General features: G+C 39.1%; 1 protein-coding gene across 2 annotated transcripts; it reads left to right on the forward strand.

The window, feature by feature from the left end:
- Nucleotides 1-20: 20 nt before the first annotated feature.
- On the forward strand, nucleotides 21-16,351 carry LOC143294036 (uncharacterized). Of its 2 annotated transcripts, XM_076605435.1 has the most exons (9): nucleotides 28-138; nucleotides 1,783-1,812; nucleotides 5,072-5,150; nucleotides 7,852-7,905; nucleotides 9,170-9,240; nucleotides 10,296-10,354; nucleotides 11,927-12,038; nucleotides 13,744-13,791; nucleotides 14,676-16,351. In XM_076605435.1, the coding sequence occupies exons 1-9, from the start codon at nucleotides 28-30 to the stop codon at nucleotides 14,841-14,843; spliced, it is 732 nt and encodes a 243-aa protein (XP_076461550.1). In that variant the 3' UTR covers nucleotides 14,844-16,351. The 2 variants fall into 2 exon arrangements, with proteins under 2 accessions (XP_076461551.1, XP_076461550.1); XM_076605436.1 differs by lacking the exon at nucleotides 1,783-1,812 and having other exon boundaries at nucleotides 21-138.
- Nucleotides 16,352-17,075: the final 724 nt, after the last annotated feature.

Here is a 17,075-nt window from a genome sequence, read left to right on the forward strand (position 1 = left end):
TTGGTCGGTAGGCATAGACGCTCAGCAATGGCCGGCGAATACGAGGATGCGGTTTTGAGAGATCTGAAAGCCCATCTGCAGACTGCAAAGATTCCGCTTCAGAATCTGTCCACGCTAGCACAAAAAGGAGATGACCAGGTACTCGAGTTTAAGATTAGCTTATGGACGAAATTAAGTGAAATTATGCGAATCTACTTGATACACGGTTGTGTGGGAAGGTTGTAATGATCGTACATAATCTGCTTAACATTCTTTACTGGTTACTTGGATCATAAAAATTATGATCTGTCTCGTTCGATTTCACTTTCACTTTCACTGCGTTGACGGCCACAATCATCAATTTGATTTTTACGCCGTTATTGTTGTTGGGTTGCGATGAAAGAAAAACAAGCTACAGAAAGTGACAGACCTATTAATGAGGATGAAAACTTAGTCCTACTCTAAGTGGGTTCTCCGGCAGGCTACTATCACTTCACTTTTCGCCCTTCCGAGCTAGCCGGTCCCTTGATGATCTAAGACAGCAGGGCCCCAAAAATAAATTAAAAAACCCCAAAATATTAGGGTAAGAGAGGGGGTGGGGAAGAGGAGGGGAGGGGGGACCTATTATCTAATTAACTACTGATTGGGGGGCACCCTAGACTTAAAGGTGTCCAAGGTGTCTGCTGCTATAGCTGTTTCAGGCAGGTTGTTCCAGTCACATATCGTTCTGTTGCCTTTCATATGTTGAGTGGTTTGAGGGACAGCGGCCTGAAGAAAATCCACAAGTATCAATTCAGTTATGTTTCTAATTTGTTAATTTTCCACTCCACTATATTAAGCACAACAGTTAAGTTCAGTTACTCAGGAGGTGCCACTGCGTTAGGTCAAATCCATATTCGCTACACCACATCTGCGAAGCAGGTACCTGACCAGCTACCTGATCCAACCACCTTAATCAGGCCTTGAGGGGGGAAAGGGGCTTAAACAAATACATTGATACATCATTAAATTAATGAATAAATAAACATACAGTGAAATATATAAATGAATAACAAAAAAGGAGTAAGCAGACAGGTAATGGATGAAAAATTAATAAATGAAAAAAAACAAACATATGAAATAGAAAAAAGACAATAGTGATAAATAAATGAAAAATAAGGAAATATTTTTTTTAATAAATGTCAAAAAGAGAAGAAAAAAAAGCATGCACACACACGTACACACACACACACACACACACACACACACACACACACATTCACACAAATGCACACACACACACAAATGCACACAAATACACACAAATGCACACAAACATACATGCACAACAGATATGCAACAAATATGCAGTTTCATAGATATGAAAGCACAAACAGAAGTGCACAGGCACAACACCACACATAAAAGCACACAAGCCCTCTCTCTCTCTCTCGCAAACACACACACACCATCTCCCACATTATATATATATATATATATATATATATGTATGTATGCGTGTGTGTATGTGTTTGTGTGTGTTTGTGTGTGTGATTCTTTTGGCCAATGTGTAAGGACCTAACAGAGACAACCTGTATTTTTTTTTTTTTTTTTGGCCAATGTGTAAGGACCTAACAGAGACAACCTGTATTTTTTTTTTATAAGAAATTCAGTTGAAGATTGTTGAACAAGATATTCGTGATGTAATAATAGGAGACAATATGCATGTTAAACTCAAGCATTGATCTTGTAATCAACTGATGTTTTTGTATGCTGTCAATGCTTCATGTGTACTTCTTTTTCTGTTTGTTTCACACTGCATAGCTTAAAACACTGGATGAAAAATCTTTGCAGGTAAACACATTATACATCCTGGGTAACTAAAGGGATATTGGAAAGATTCTTGTTGCTGGTGCAGTGGAGATATAATATGCTTTGTGATCTGATGTTTGTGGCACATGATTAAATATTGCACGTGATGACTGGGGGTGATTTTGAGCTCAAACAAATCAATGGTAATTATTATTTTATGATGTTGGAAATGCTTTGCCTTTTTCACTTTCTTTCTCTTACTTTGTTTTGTTCTCTCTTTTACTTCATTTTCTTTCTCACCTACTTCATAATTCATTCCCTGATTCTTTTCTTTTTTTTTCACTTCTTTTTTTCTTTGCTCTCGAAATGGAAACTTAAACATATGTGTGTGTGTGTGTGTCTGAGAGAGAGAGGGAGTATGTCTGAGAGAGAGAGAGAAGAAGAAGAAGCAGAAGAAGTAGAAAAAGAAGAAGAGATACTACTTTCATGTCAAGTTGTTCCATTAAATGGTTTAATTAATTGGATTGAATTTCATTTTACTGCTTTTCTTACTCTTACACTTACAGTCAGAGTAATTGTAGCAAGTGTCCATCTGGATCCTTTTATTGACACAAAATGTATTTTTTATGAATTAATCTCTCTCTCTCTCTCTCTCTCTGTCTGTCTGTCTGTCTCTCTCTCTCTCTCTCTCACTCCATCTCTCTCATTTTTTATTCCCCAGTTTTTTCTGCCCATGTCAGAATTTTTCTTTTTCTTTTTTTCTTTTATCTTTTTTTTTTAGATTAGTTTCTTCTCTTTTTTTAGGGGCGGGTGGTGTGGGGGTCCTTGTTTTATCATGACTAATAACAGACTCATGTGTTATGGATTGTTATATGTGGTGGTTTGTTCATATTGTGTTTGAGAAAGGAAATTTACATTGTAAATGAATAGTATTAGCAACAAGAAAAAACAACAGGAAGAATGAAAAAAAGTGAATCAGTATGTTTGCATGTGATAAAGAGAGAGAATGTATATACATACTGTGTGTAGAAAGTGTGTGTGGGGAGGGGGTGGGGTGGGGGGGTTGGAGGGGGTATGGGGCACCTGCATGTTTGTGTTTTTATGTGCTAACACATACACACACATGCGCGCACATGCACATGCACATGCACACACACATGCACCCACAAATACACACACACACACACACACACACACACTCAAAACACACACACACACACACACACACTCACGAAACACACACACACGACACACACACACACACACACACACACACACACACACACACCTGCATGTTTGTGTTTCTTTGTGTGCTAACACACACACACACATACGCACGCACATGCGCACACACACACACACACACACACACACACACACACCATTCCCTGGTTCTGCTTTAACAGATTTGTTTGTATGTGTGTTTGTTTACTGATTTCATCAAGCTAAAAAAAAATTGCCAATTTCTCCTCACTAATAGTAATACATTGTTCTAAGGGTGGAACATTAGTGAGCATGCCCAGACCCTTAATTGTTGTTTACATGAATCTCCTTACCACTAAACCACAAAACAGAGTCTGACCATAGTTGAGTTTTGGTATATTTCATCTGCTGATGTGAGTGATAATCATAATGAATTTAATCACCAGTCATTTTGACATACAGTCCTGTTTTTGTTTTTCCTTGTTGTGTCTTTCAGTTGGTCTGTTTTTTGTTGTGTTTTTTTGTTTGGTTAGTTTTTGGGTTTTGTTTGTTTGTTTGTTTTTGTTTTGTTTTGTTGTTGTTTGTTTTGGTTTGGGTTTTTTTTTGTTTGTTGTTGTTGTTGTTGTTTTTTTTTTTTTTTTTTTGGGGGGGGGGGGTGGGGGGGGGGGGGGATTGGTTTGGGGGGGGGGGGTTGTTTTGTTTTTTGCCTGTTACTTGTTACAATGATGATGATAATGATCATGATGATGTGTGTTCTGGTTTGCCTGCGTATTATTAATATTATTTCTAGTCTTCTGTGATTGTAATGCTGTTGATGACAGTGATGATCATTTTTTGTCATTGTTTTTAGTATTATTCTTACTATAGTTGATATTTTATCCTCTGTTTGCTTTGTAGGAGGTATTAGATTCTTCATATTTATTTTGTGTTTGCAGCCCGCAACTCCTATCTTTTGCTCATTTCCACAAGTGGGATTCAAGTTGTATGGTCCTTTTCTTACCCACACCATGCAGGCAGCAGTAGTGAGCACACGTGCAGACAGTTTGGACACTAGAAATATCTTCACCCTTGATGTAACTTTCTGGCTGTGCTTTTGTTAGAACCACAGATGACACAGTCCTATGGACAAAAGTTCAGTGCTTTGACCACTCAGCAAAATACACCCATGCCAAATGTAAAGCAGATTATGGATATGCATAACATAATATAGATAATTATATTCAGTAGTTTGCTTTTTGCTTTGTATGAATTTTACATGTTGACATAATGTACATAATATATTATTCAGTTGGTTGTTGTTGGTTGGTATGGATTTTACATGAATGTATGCAAATAATTGTTGTTTGGCTAGGACCCTTAACACTTACGTAAATGGTAGGGGTTGTTCATTTATTTATTGATAATGTGTCTTTATCAATGTTCTCACAATATATGTGTTTGCTGCACTCAGATCATTCTGCGTGATAGTATGTGTATAGCTATTAGTGAACTTATTTTCTTCCTTCATATAGTTTGTGAATGTGCACAAGAGTATTTGTGTTATGCCAGACAGATGCGTTAGAGGGGTTGTTATAAACTTGTCTGACAATTCCTTAAAGAGTTTAAAAAAACATGACAACAATCTTGTCTTTTTTTTTCTTTTTTTTTTTTTTTTTGTCTTTCTCATTTGTTGCTGATAATATCCACACATGTGTATGCAAGTGTGTGTGTTTGTGTGTGTGTGTGTGTGTGTGTGTGTGTGTGTACGCATGCGCGTGTGCACATGTATATTTTTTCATGTGTGTATCTATCTGTACGTATGTATGCATGTGTGTTTATATATGTGTGTGCACGTGTGTGTATGCATGTGTGGGCATGTCTCTGTGTGTGTGTGTGTGTGTGTGTGTGTGTGTGTGTGTGTGTGTGTGAATATGTGTGTGTTTGCATACATATACATGTGAATAACTGAATCTGTCATTTTTACGGGTGAGAGAGAGTGAAAGATAGTGAGAGTGACACAAAGTGGGATAGAGAGGGTGTGTGTGTGTGGGTGGGAGAGAGAGAGAGAGAGAGAGAGAGAGAGAGAATTTTTCATTTTGCATCAACCTGTCTGCCACAGCTGGTCAAACAGTTCCTGTCAGAAAATATTCAAATTGATGGTTCCGGACCTGAAGCCAAGCAAAGTCAGCTTTACATTGGTAAGATGACCAGAAAAACCAGCCAGTAAGATTTTTTGTTTTCACACAACAAAATTCAACTTGTAATTGTATATATTTTTATATCCATGTTAAAGGTGGGGTAGTAGTGGTGAGTAGGGGTAGGTGTAGAAGGTAGAAGAGGTAGAGTAGAATAACAGGCAGAGGATAGGTGCACGATCCACTCTCTCTTCGTACCACAGCAGGGTCTTTTAGAAAGATGAATTGAGGTGTTTATTTCTCTAACTTAACAGCACACCTGGAACACACATAATATTAAAACCCAGGTTAAATCAATACCAAAACATATGCTAGACATAATTACACTGATGTAACAGAAACATCATTATGTTGTCTGGACAAGTAAACAATTCCACAGATAACCTTTCTCCATCCTGACACTCAATGTCTAGCCGTACACTCTCTTCTCAAAGAGATCTATGTAAAGATGTAAAACAAGCTTCATTTAGCTTACTATCAACAATCAGTGTCACATAGGTTAATGTGCACCAAATATATGACTAACAAATACTAACTCCCAGTGTTTAACTCCTGTTAAATCACCATACAGTAATAGCTGTCGCACCAAGTATGTGGCAGACAATTACAAACTCCCAGTGTTTAACTCCAGTTAAATCACCATACAGTAATAACTGTTTCCATTAAGACTGAACCAGTCTGTACTTTGTCTCTGCAAAGTATCTCATTGGTAAAATTTTTACATGGGAATCATAGTTACCAAGTAATTTGGTAAATATATAGCAACCTGTGTGCACCAACATAGAACTGCCTGTCAGTGGTCTCAAATCTTATTGAACACATACCGCTATGTGTTACCCCACTGGCAAATAACACATGACTACAGCACATTGTAATCACAACTACCAAGTCACACATGTTCCCCATGTTGCATTATCACCCATGTGCACACACATGGAAAAGCTTGAACATACAGTTAGCCTGTAGATTTGTTCACCTTGAATATAACCATCACCACCTAACATACAAAATAGGTATGTCATGCCTCAAAATAATTCCAACTGTTACAACCAAAACATTCTACACAGATGCAACACACATAATAATCTGTGTTTCTTTGTGACTGAATGCTTACATTGTTCCCACAGTATGTCAACAATTGACATACCACTGACATGTTACTGAACATTATCATTTATGTAAGCCAAGATGCACAACATGTAAACCCAAACATGATATCCAAGCATCATACCATAATATCAACCTGTAGGAAACAGGAAAGGGGGGGGGGGGGGATAATACCCAAATACCCTAAACCAGTACTCCATTTAGTCATGTATTGACTACATTGTGTATTTTAACCACTTTTCCCTCAGTCACTAGCCTCAAATACAATTAAGCCATGCACATGCTGGCTATGCTCTCTCACAAGTCATGGTATCTGCATCAACACATTCCAATTACATTAACTGTGCAATACCACATCAGCCAAAAGTGTCATAATGTTCTTGTGATACAACATTACAATTTGACAAACTCCAAACTGTTTCCAAAAACCAGAAAGTAAATTGCCAACAAACCAAATTACCAGTACAAGCATTACTCACAGCCACCAACGTTTCAGGGTTCACTTTATATTCATGTAGCAGAACACAATCCCACTGAGCCAGTGTGTTAGTCACAGAATCCAAGTATACCATAAATCAAGCATTCAACTAAGTCCGAAAAATAGATGCTAGTTTGACACTCACAGCCCCCATGGTACTGTCTTGACCGTCTGGCTCTCCTGGCCTGCTTCAAGGAAGGAAAAGAAAGAAACCCCACTTGCCTATTCATTTTATCCTCTTCACAAGCTGGCGCTGTATGCAAACTATCTTCCAACCCAGAACGTTTCCAATTGGCTGAAGTTAACAGACCAATCTGGGACCTAGACTTGCACATCAGCACTTTTCTCACAGAACCCAGCATTGTCAAGGAGAAGGGGAGGGGAGGGGGGGGGGGGTGATGAAAAGAGGAAGGGAAGGAGGAGGAAAGATCGCCCAGCCCTGATTCTGTTCTAAACAGCTCATGATAAACACACAACACCATGTGGTGACCATTGAGGCAGATGCCATCCTGCCAGAGATCGACATTGGGGGGGGGGACGGGGTTGAAGGTGATGGGAGTGGAAGGGAAAAGGGCAGGGGAGTGTATAGGAAGAGAATGGTCAGAGGAGATACCATCTTTACTTAGCATTTCTTGATAACTTGCTCCCTCTGTACTTGGCCAAGGGAAGGGGGGGGGGGGGAGGGAGAGAGGGTATGGGGAGGGGTGTTGGTGGGAATAGATGCCATGGAAGGGGGGTGGGGGGAGAAGAGTAGGGAGGTAGAAAGGGGTCCATCAGTGAGCAGTGTGTCTGAGAAAATCCCATGCTTCCACCATAGGCGCCTGACACACTATAACATCCAAATCATTGTTTTATTTTATTTTTTGATAGCTTGAAACAAAAAAGGTAAAGGAGAATAAAACCCAACACGCGCACACACGCATACACACACACACACACACACACACACACACACACACACACTCCTGCATGTGCACATGCCAACCCACTACCATCATTGTTATTATTATTATTCTTGTTCTTGTTGCTGTTGTTGTTGCTGTTGTTGTTGTTGTTAGTTGTAGTAGTGGTATATTCATCATCATCATTATCATCATAATGGTTGCCATTGTGTTTCAGCCTGCTTCTGGGGGATCAAAGAAATTGTTCTGCAACTGCTACAGGCTGGAACAAGTAAGTGACAGGTTGACTGCTGTCTGGTTTGGAACGTTCTTGTTGTTGTTGTTGTTGTTCAGTTAGTTATAGTTTGCTGTTTGTTAAGTTGAGGATTAGGCCTTACAGACCTTCCTATGCCAAGCCCTGGACGCAGTGGACATGTGTTCACTGCCTTGATGGCCACAAAAGGCTATGGGACCTTTGATGGTTTACAGCTGAGTGACTTGAGGTTATTGTATGTTGTGTTGAATGTCAGTGGTTTCTCTACTGCATTTGGAATTCATAACGGCTTAGTCTTCTGTGAAGGCCTTTGACTTTCAAACTAGGAGGCAAGACTGCATACTGACTGCTGCAGCCTTAACTAGGGGTAAGTTAGCCTTTGTGGACCAACCCAACACCGACTGTCCTAAAGCCTTCTTGGCCAAAAGAGTAGGGATGTAACTTGGGCACAGCACACTCCACTATAATCAAGTCTAGACGAGATAGTTGGGACAGCAGTTGTCTCCTCTGCTGTTCTGATTGTGATAGTGGGACACGACTGACTGTCATTTTTCATCAGTATTAGTATGGATGATGGGCTGCTTTCTTGAGTGGCTGACCGTGTGATTGACAGAGTGAGTGAGTGAGTGAGTGAATGGCTGGCTGGCTGGTTTACAATATGTTACGACTGGTTGATTAATTGAGTCACACACACACACACACACACACACACACACACACACAAATGGGTGAGCAAGTACTGCGATCTGCAAATACACACCCCCACCACTCAAATAACTGACACGCACACATTGTACTTGACGCGCGCGCGCGCACACACACACACACATGCATCCACCTCCTCACCCCCCACAAACAGGCTCAGGCTCAGGTACACACATGCAAAGCCTGGGGAATTAACATTTTGTTCTTATAAACTATTGCACATGGCTTGTTGTTTTTTAATTTCAATTTTTGATAAATATAGAAAGTATACATGAAAAAGAAAAGGGGGCAAAATACATAAAACATAAAAAAGCAAATAAAAAGGGAAAATACACATAATGACGTATAAAGAAAAAGTATCTTAAGGAAAATCCTCTGAGAATATTGTATGTTCTTGTACTCTCACTGTACTGGGATTCATTTCTAGAACATGATTATAGAATAGACTCACTTTATTATTTTCAAGTTTGTGTATAAATGTCACCTGATTAAGTATAGCAGATTCCACTGTTGTGGAGCTTAAGTTGCATTTATCGTTGGATGTTGTGATGATGGTACTAATTACTGTGTCTGGCAGACCCTAACAAACAGAACAGAGGTTCCCTGTGGACCCCACTGCATGCTGCCACCTTTCAGGAACATGGGCCTGTGAGTCACCTTGTTGTCTTCTTGTTCAATGTTTTTTTCCCTTCCACCATACAACTCATATTTACATAATATAGTATTTGCTCAAGGCATCACGAAACAGCAACAGATTCTTCTTGTCCTGAAGATCACACACACACACACACACACACACACACACACACACACACACACACAGAGCATGATTCATAGACTATGCAATCATATTTGGGAATAAGGTATATTCAACAGTATTTTGGACAAGAGGCAAAACAGGTTACTTTATGGTGGATTTTTTTATGCTTACCAGCTCTCTCACTTTACATTTATTCTGGTAGTCACAATGTTCAGTGCTGATACCAGATACTATAGGAATGTGTTCTTCAGTTGAATGTCTATTCACATAGTGTGATTTCAGATGAAAAAAAACAAACCCAAAACGAAACCAACAACAACAAATCCATATATAAAGAAATGAGAACATAATACAATAGAAGTTGCAAACTTCTTTTATATATGTATGTATATATATATATATATATATATATATATTTTTTTTTTTTTTTTTTTTTTTTTTTTTTTAAGAAGAAAAAAAAAGAATGAGATAAATCAAAACAAATGTCCAAGTGGACATCTTCAAATGGTCTTTCCTGAATTAGGTGCATTTGTATGTGCGGCTGTCTGTCTGTCTGTACATTTGGGTAACAGTGAAAAATGCATAGTTCAGAGTAATATTACAGCAGTGGGCTGTCTCATAAAAGCAATCAGTGAAATATGCATGAAATATTTCATAAAAAATAGTCAGTTCCACCAGTATCAGAATCACGTAAAATGATCATATGTCTTATAAGCCACACAGTAAACAAATTGTAAGAGAGTGATATAATGTGGTTGGGGGCGGGGTGTTGGAGCGGGTAGGGGGTAGAGTGGCTCAAGTGAGAGGGTATAAGAAGGGGTAACCACAAGGGGAAAAACCAGGGCATGAGCATGCTGTTCACAAGGAGATATTCTGTGATGGAGCCAATAAGTGTAAGATACTATATTCAGCATGTGTGTGTGTGTGTGTGTCTGTGTCCCAGGTTGTGATGATGCTGTTGGACAATGATGCTCAGCCAGAGCTGCCAGATTCTGAAGGCAGGTAGGTATTGTATTGCATTGCATTGTATGGTACTGCATCACATTGTATATTATTTTGTTTTGCTGTGTTTTTTGTCACAACATATTTCTCTGTGTGAAATTTCTGCTGCTCTTCCCATAAAGAGTGTGTCACTACCTTGTAGGGCCACCCATGTTTTATTTGTTTTTGTTTTTCATGCTGTCTGCATGTGTATTTGTTTTACTGTCAGAGTGGGCTTTTCTTCAGAATGCAAGACTTCTGTTGCCGTGGGTTATTTTACATGTGCTAAGTGTATGCTGTACATGGGACCTCAGTTTATTGTCTCATTCAAAAGACTAGGTTAGAGTCGCTGTATCAGACACTGTGCATTTTTTCTTTTCTTTTTTTTTAATTCTGTAGAAAACAGGTAATATTGCCAGTTTTTCATATATGTACTTCCTGTTCGTTTCTTTTGTTCAAGTAACAACTTCCTTTTTATGAAGTCCATAGAGTAATTTTCTTTAACTGCACTTCTGTTTGTTTCTAAAATGAATGCTTGTCTTTGATTCCACCTTCCATCTATCATATTTCACCCAAATCACCATACGTTTCCTTCCCCCAATTCTCTGCAACCTTCTTATTTTGAAATGATAACATCGACATGAAAAAGATACTTTAACTAAATGTCTGTAATCAGCAGCATGTGTGACGGATCTTTAACTCAGACGACCCATTTGTTAGGGTTAGGAAAAAAATCACAAAAAATACAAAACATAAAGTAACTGAATGAAACTCACTGTATTTGACCCACTGCCCCCTCTCCTCGCATCGTGTGAATGCCCACCCCCCTCCCTCTTCACTGCTCTCAGAAGCTGAGTCACTATCAGTAACGTCTTGCTAGTAGCTTTCTTCTCTGCATATACTTTATTAAACGTCTTCATGATCCTCGTCGATGTCAATACTTTCAGTTTGAAGCATTTCAATCACTTCAGCAGTGGTAAAAGCTGCTATCATGATCTAGTTTGCTCCATAAATTTCCACTTGTATCGCCTGTGACGCCATTTTCAACACATATTCAGATTAGCTTGTTGTGTGGGGTCCTGAACTCACTGGCTCGCTGTGGAGTGTGTTGTTATGCAATTTCATAAAGAAACTTTCCATTCGACCCTTGACACCGTTCACAATGCCCAGTGAAGCTGCAGTTATTATGCTACCCCATGAGTAAAACGTGGAAAAAATTTCAGTTGCCGAAACCGCTATAGCATTCCGTCGTCCGGAACGCTACGTTATGTCAGGAACGCTATAGCGTTTCATCATCCAGAGTGAGTTGATAAGATTCCTCCTCCCTTTGTCTGTGTGTGAGAAATCATACGTTCTGTGATAAACATTGAGCAAGCAATGGCAGTATCACCTCTTTTAGGTATTTTTGTGGAAACCTGACATTGTTAACTCTCCTGTAAATTGATTTTGTATCAATTGACAGCTGTCTGTAATTTGATCATGTGTATGACTTTTTAAAAAAAGGTGTATGCTTCAGTTGAATATCATCACTAACTGTTCTTTTTAGATGTAGTGAAATATGTACATCCTTTTTTTTTTTTTTTTAACCTACAGAACTCCAAAGGACTTTGCATCGGCGTCAGACAAGATATGGCCTCTCTTTGCTGCCATGCAGTTAGAAAGGACACCACGAGCAGAACTTATTAACAAACATATCATACGGAAGGTCAGTATTTTCAAACATATGTGACACAGAAGGCGAAACCCCGGCTAAAGTCGCAATTTATCATTTTTACTTTTGTATACCTTCTAAAAGTTTAAAAATCAAAGATTGAGACAGAAAAAACAGAATGGATCTGTCTGTCATAGTTTTTTTTCTATGATTTTTTCTAAGTTCGTGTGCCTGAGGAGTAGAAATGGAGAAATCAGCTCTTGAAAAAAACACATATTTGTGTGCATGTGACTTGAAAAACAAGAATTATCCAGAATATTTATTTGGTGTCGAAAGATTCAGATCTGAATGAACTTTTAATTTCCATATGAAAAAAGCACAGGAAAATTCATATTTTCTCTCTATGCTACTCAAACAAAGACAAGTATTGCAAGTGGAGGAGTGACGTCATGCAATACAGATTATTCAGCCACAATAAGCTCATGGAAAAACCCACATATTTATCTGCCTGTGGCTTCAAAACAAGAATTTTCCTGAACATACATGTGGTGTGAGACGATTCAGAATTAAGTGAATTCTAGATTTTGATATGTCAAAGGCACAGGAAAATTTGTATTTTCTCTCTGTACTCAAACAAAGACAAGAATGGTATATGGATGAGTGACGTCATGCAATGCAGATTATACAGCCACAAGAGAGCCGAGGGCAACAGTGAATGTTCAGATATTTCATGCCCATAAGTTGATGCATGAATCTTTGGAACTTCGGCTTAGATCCAGATCAAACTAACGTTTATTAACTGCAGTCATGATGTGTATTGCCACATAATCAGCTAACGTGAAATCAGCCTGGAACATGGACTCAAGGATTAGTCTTTATGGCCTGGAGGGTAAATCCACTGAGTGTTACAACTGAAGTGAAGATCATGTATGTCCTTTGTATGCAGCATTACCAACAGCTCGAGCATCTTGACAAGGAAGGAGATCCTGTGTGAAAGTGGTTGAGGGAGTAAGAGTATATGCATGTGTGCATGCGTGCGCGCATGTACAAATGTGTGTGCGTTTGTGTGTTTTGTGCATGTTCGCATATGTACGTGTGCATATGTGCTTGTGTGTGCCCGTGTGTATGTGTGTGTGCCCACGTGTATGTGTGCAGTTCATGAATGTTAGTGTGTATGATATGTTTGTGTATGTGAGTGATGCTGCTTTTAATAATGATGATACATATATGGCGCAAACTCCTCAAAGAGTGGGCCCCAAGCACCTCGTATGAAGCAATACTCATAAAACAGCACATAATGACATGCAGCAGCATATGAATATTCCTTTCCTTTTGTCCCGTGACCCACCGGGTCGTGGCGGGGACACAAGGGATACAGCGGACGTCACTGTCCTCCAGCCTGGTCTGCTCTCGGCCTATGACACCAGCTCCGGCATCTTCAGATGAGTCCAGGTCTTGACATCATCTGTCCAGCTTCTCCTTGGTCTTCCCCTCTTTCTTCCGCCCTCGATGGTGCCCTGCAGGATGGTCTTGTACAGGGTGTTGTGGCGGGTCACGTGGCCAAACCAGGCCAGCTTCCATGGTGGCCAGGAGGGGTTCGAGGGGTGGCGAAGGTTTCGACTTTGCTCCAGACATAATCGTTGGTCTTGTGTTCGACCCATGAGATGTGGAGCAGCTTTCGGTAGCATTTCATCTCAAATGCTTGGATCCTCTATATGAATATACATATACATATATGTATTTGTGTGCATTATTCCAGGGATCAGCACAGACTGCAGCCCAGCAGCCTGGATATGGCATCAAGATGGTAAGTTATACGCAGGTTGTTTCATCATGTGCTTATTTTGCTCAGTTAGGAGGTGCTACGTTTTTTTTTCAGAACAGCTTTCTTGTTATCTTTTCTTGATCATCTTCATCCGCTGTGGCTCATAAAGCCACCACTAGAGATATCCTCTGTTGTCTGTCTTGTGTCATGTCTCAGTTTCTGCCAAGTTTTGAACCCGCAACCTTCTTGTTGTTGTCCCGAAAAGCTACCCATGGTCCTCTATGGCATCTTCAGCTACACACTGATTACCTTGTCAAATAGTAAACTTCATACGATTTTCAGTACCACTTTCACTTACGACTTGACTGATTCAAATTATCATCTTGAATTTTTTTTCTAAAATAATGCATGTAAATTTCTTTTAATTGCATTGTATTGTATCATGTTGTATCGCATTGCATTACATTGTATTGCATTGCACTGCATTGCATTGCAGTGTATTGTATTGTATTACTTTTTGTCACAACAGATGTCTCAAGGATGCTCTTTATTGGGAGAACAGGTCATGACAGTGCAGCACCACCCATATCTTTTTTGTTCCATTTGTGTTGTGTCTGCTGGTGTATTTATTTCACTATCCTTTTTTTTTTTCGCTATCAAAGGGGATTTTTTTTCTTCAGAATTTTGCCAGTGGGTGGCACTGTATTGTGGCAACATGCTCTCCCTGGCAAGAGCAGCCCAAATTTCACCTAGAGAAATCAAAGAGTAAGGATACAATACAGTACAATACAATACAGAACAGTACAATACAACACAATACAATGCAGTGCAATGCAATGCAATGCAATACAATACAGTTATGAATACAATACAGTACAATACAGTACAATACAATACAGTGTCTAGCGTGTGTGTCTGACCAACAGGCAGAATACTCTGGACCATCTTCAGGAGCTCAGAGTGACCGCTACATGCAGGCAGCCATGATGGGGGACGTTCTGGCTGACGACCCCGATCAGATGTCTTATGGGAGCCGAGGAGGAGGAGGAGGAGGAGTGGGGGAGCAACCTCAGTTGTCGCTTTGGAAGTCATAACAACAATGGCGATTTTGAGATCATGATTTTATTTATTTTTTGGTCTTAGTTTGTTGTTGTTTTTGCTATATGATTGTTCCTGTGCAAAGTTTCTCCTCCTTCTGCAAAGTATTTTCTCCTACTGCGAAGACTTTTCTTCTTCTGCAAAGTTTTTTTTTTCTCTCTCTCTCTGGAGAGGGTTTTGTTTTGTTGTGTTTTTTCTTCTACAAAAGGTTTGTGGTGTTTTTAACTGGATTGTTTGCACCTTTTTTTTTTCTTTTTTTTTTATCTGATGTGGCGGAAGTTCTAGTTGGTGAGTTTCATGACCTATTTATTGGCTGGTCAGCATCCATAAGGTCATGCTGTCTGAGGGGGTTAGTCATGGTCTGGTGGAAGAATGATGTCAGGGTTTTTATCTTGCTTGTTTGTTTCTTTGACGTGCTGGCGTGAATAGAGTAGTAGGCATTCAAAGGTTGGTTGGTTTGTTTGTGAATTCTTTTTTATTTTTTTTTTTTTTTTTTAATAAGTTAAATAGCTGTCATCTGTTATGTTGGGTGTTTTTGTTTTGTTTTGGTGTGTGTGTGTGTGTGTGTGTGTGTGAGTGTGTAAGATTATGAGTGAAGAGTTATATTTTCATCTGCCCCCCCAAAAAAAAATTGACAACTTTTTAATGCCAGTTCCATGTGTGTTATGATTATTTCATTTAGGAATCTTTGCGTTTTGATTGAAGGGAAGAGTTTGCTGTTATTCAGAGGATAAAATAAACCAAAAAGGAAAAAAAAAAAAAAAAATATATATATATATATATATATACTGAATGAAAGATGAAGGAGGTACATAGTAGGGTAGCTGTAACATCAAACAAGGTTCAATTTCAATGCTTTTGGGGGGTTGAGGGGGAAGGGGAGGGGAGAGAGCAACATTTTTTACATTGGTCCTAAATGCGTTAATGATTATTTGTGCTTGCTTGCTTGTTTGTGTGTGTATGTTATTGGGGGGGAGGGGGAGGGTTGGTGTGTGTGTGTTGAGAGGTATATGGGGAGGTGGTATGCGTGTGATTGACAGTTGAAGAGATATCAAAAGCAGTATCTAACTGATTCACATCACAAAATGATGGAGAAGGGAATTTGTGCAATGTCTGTACTTTATGGTATCCCTCCTTCTCTCTCTTTCTCTCTATATAAGTATGTACATATATATATATATATATATATATATATATATATATATATATATACATACATGAATTCATTTGTTTATCTTTTCATTTATCTATTATCTGTTTAACCTATTCTCTCTTTCTTGTGTACATCAAGTTATTTTTTGTGACAAAATATTTTAAAATATATTGTTACCCCTTTTCCATCATAACTGAACACGTTTATGTACATAACTTTATTCGTCAAAGACTAAAAGTTCTGCCTTCTATGTCCAGTAAAACATATTAACAGTATTATTGAAACTTTGAAACTTTCCTCAGTAAATATTTCAAGATGATCAAGACCTTCCAAAATAAAATATAATCAAAGTGTAAGTGGTGTGTGTGTGTGTGTGTGCACGCGCACATGTGTGTGCATGTGTTTGGTGATTCTGTTTTAGAACTGGTGATATTTGCATTTGATTTCTTTTTAAGTTACTATCATTAAGTATTTGTGGATTGAAAGGTGTTGTGACAGGCGCAGTAGCAGAATGGTTAAAGTGTTGGACTTTCAATCTGAAGGTCCCGGGTTCGAATCTCGGTGACGGCGCCTGGTGGGAAAAGGGTGGAGATTTTTCCAATCTCCCAGGTCAACATATGTGCAGACCTGCTAGTGCCTGAACCCCCTTCGTGTGTATACACAAGCAAAAGATCAAATACACATGTTAAAGATCCTGTAATGCATGTCAGCATTCAGTGGGTTATGGAAACAAGTGCATACCCAGCATGCACACCCCTGAAAGCGGAGTATGGCTGTCTACATGGTGGGGTAAATACGGTCATATACGTAAAAGCCCACTCATGTATATACAAGTGAACGTGGGAGTTGCAGCCCATGAACACAGAAGAAGAAAGGTGTTGTGTCACTAGAGTTCGAATTTAAATGTTGATATATTTTCTGAAATGAAAATATAAGTCCCATTTGATTTCCATGCCATCCTTGGGTTTTGATGCTGGTCAGGCATCTGCTTGGCAGATGTGGTGTATCGTATATGGATTTGTCTGAACGCAGTGATGCCACATTGAGCTACTGATACTGAGCTGAAAATAATTTG

The sequence above is a fragment of the Babylonia areolata genome, chromosome 19 (assembly GCF_041734735.1).
Source record: "Babylonia areolata isolate BAREFJ2019XMU chromosome 19, ASM4173473v1, whole genome shotgun sequence".
Lineage (NCBI taxonomy): Eukaryota > Metazoa > Mollusca > Gastropoda > Neogastropoda > Buccinidae > Babylonia > Babylonia areolata.

Excerpts from the sequence above, each read along its gene's own strand:
- LOC143294036 (XM_076605435.1), top strand. The coding sequence starts at position 28 with ATGGCCGGCGAATACGAGGATGCGGTTTTGAGAGATCTGAAAGCCCAT. Across the intron at positions 139-1,782 it reads CACAAAAAGGAGATGACCAG|CTTAAAACACTGGATGAAAA; the intron begins GTACTCGAGTTT and ends CACACTGCATAG. Across the intron at positions 9,241-10,295 it reads CCTTTCAGGAACATGGGCCT|GTTGTGATGATGCTGTTGGA; the intron begins GTGAGTCACCTT and ends TCTGTGTCCCAG.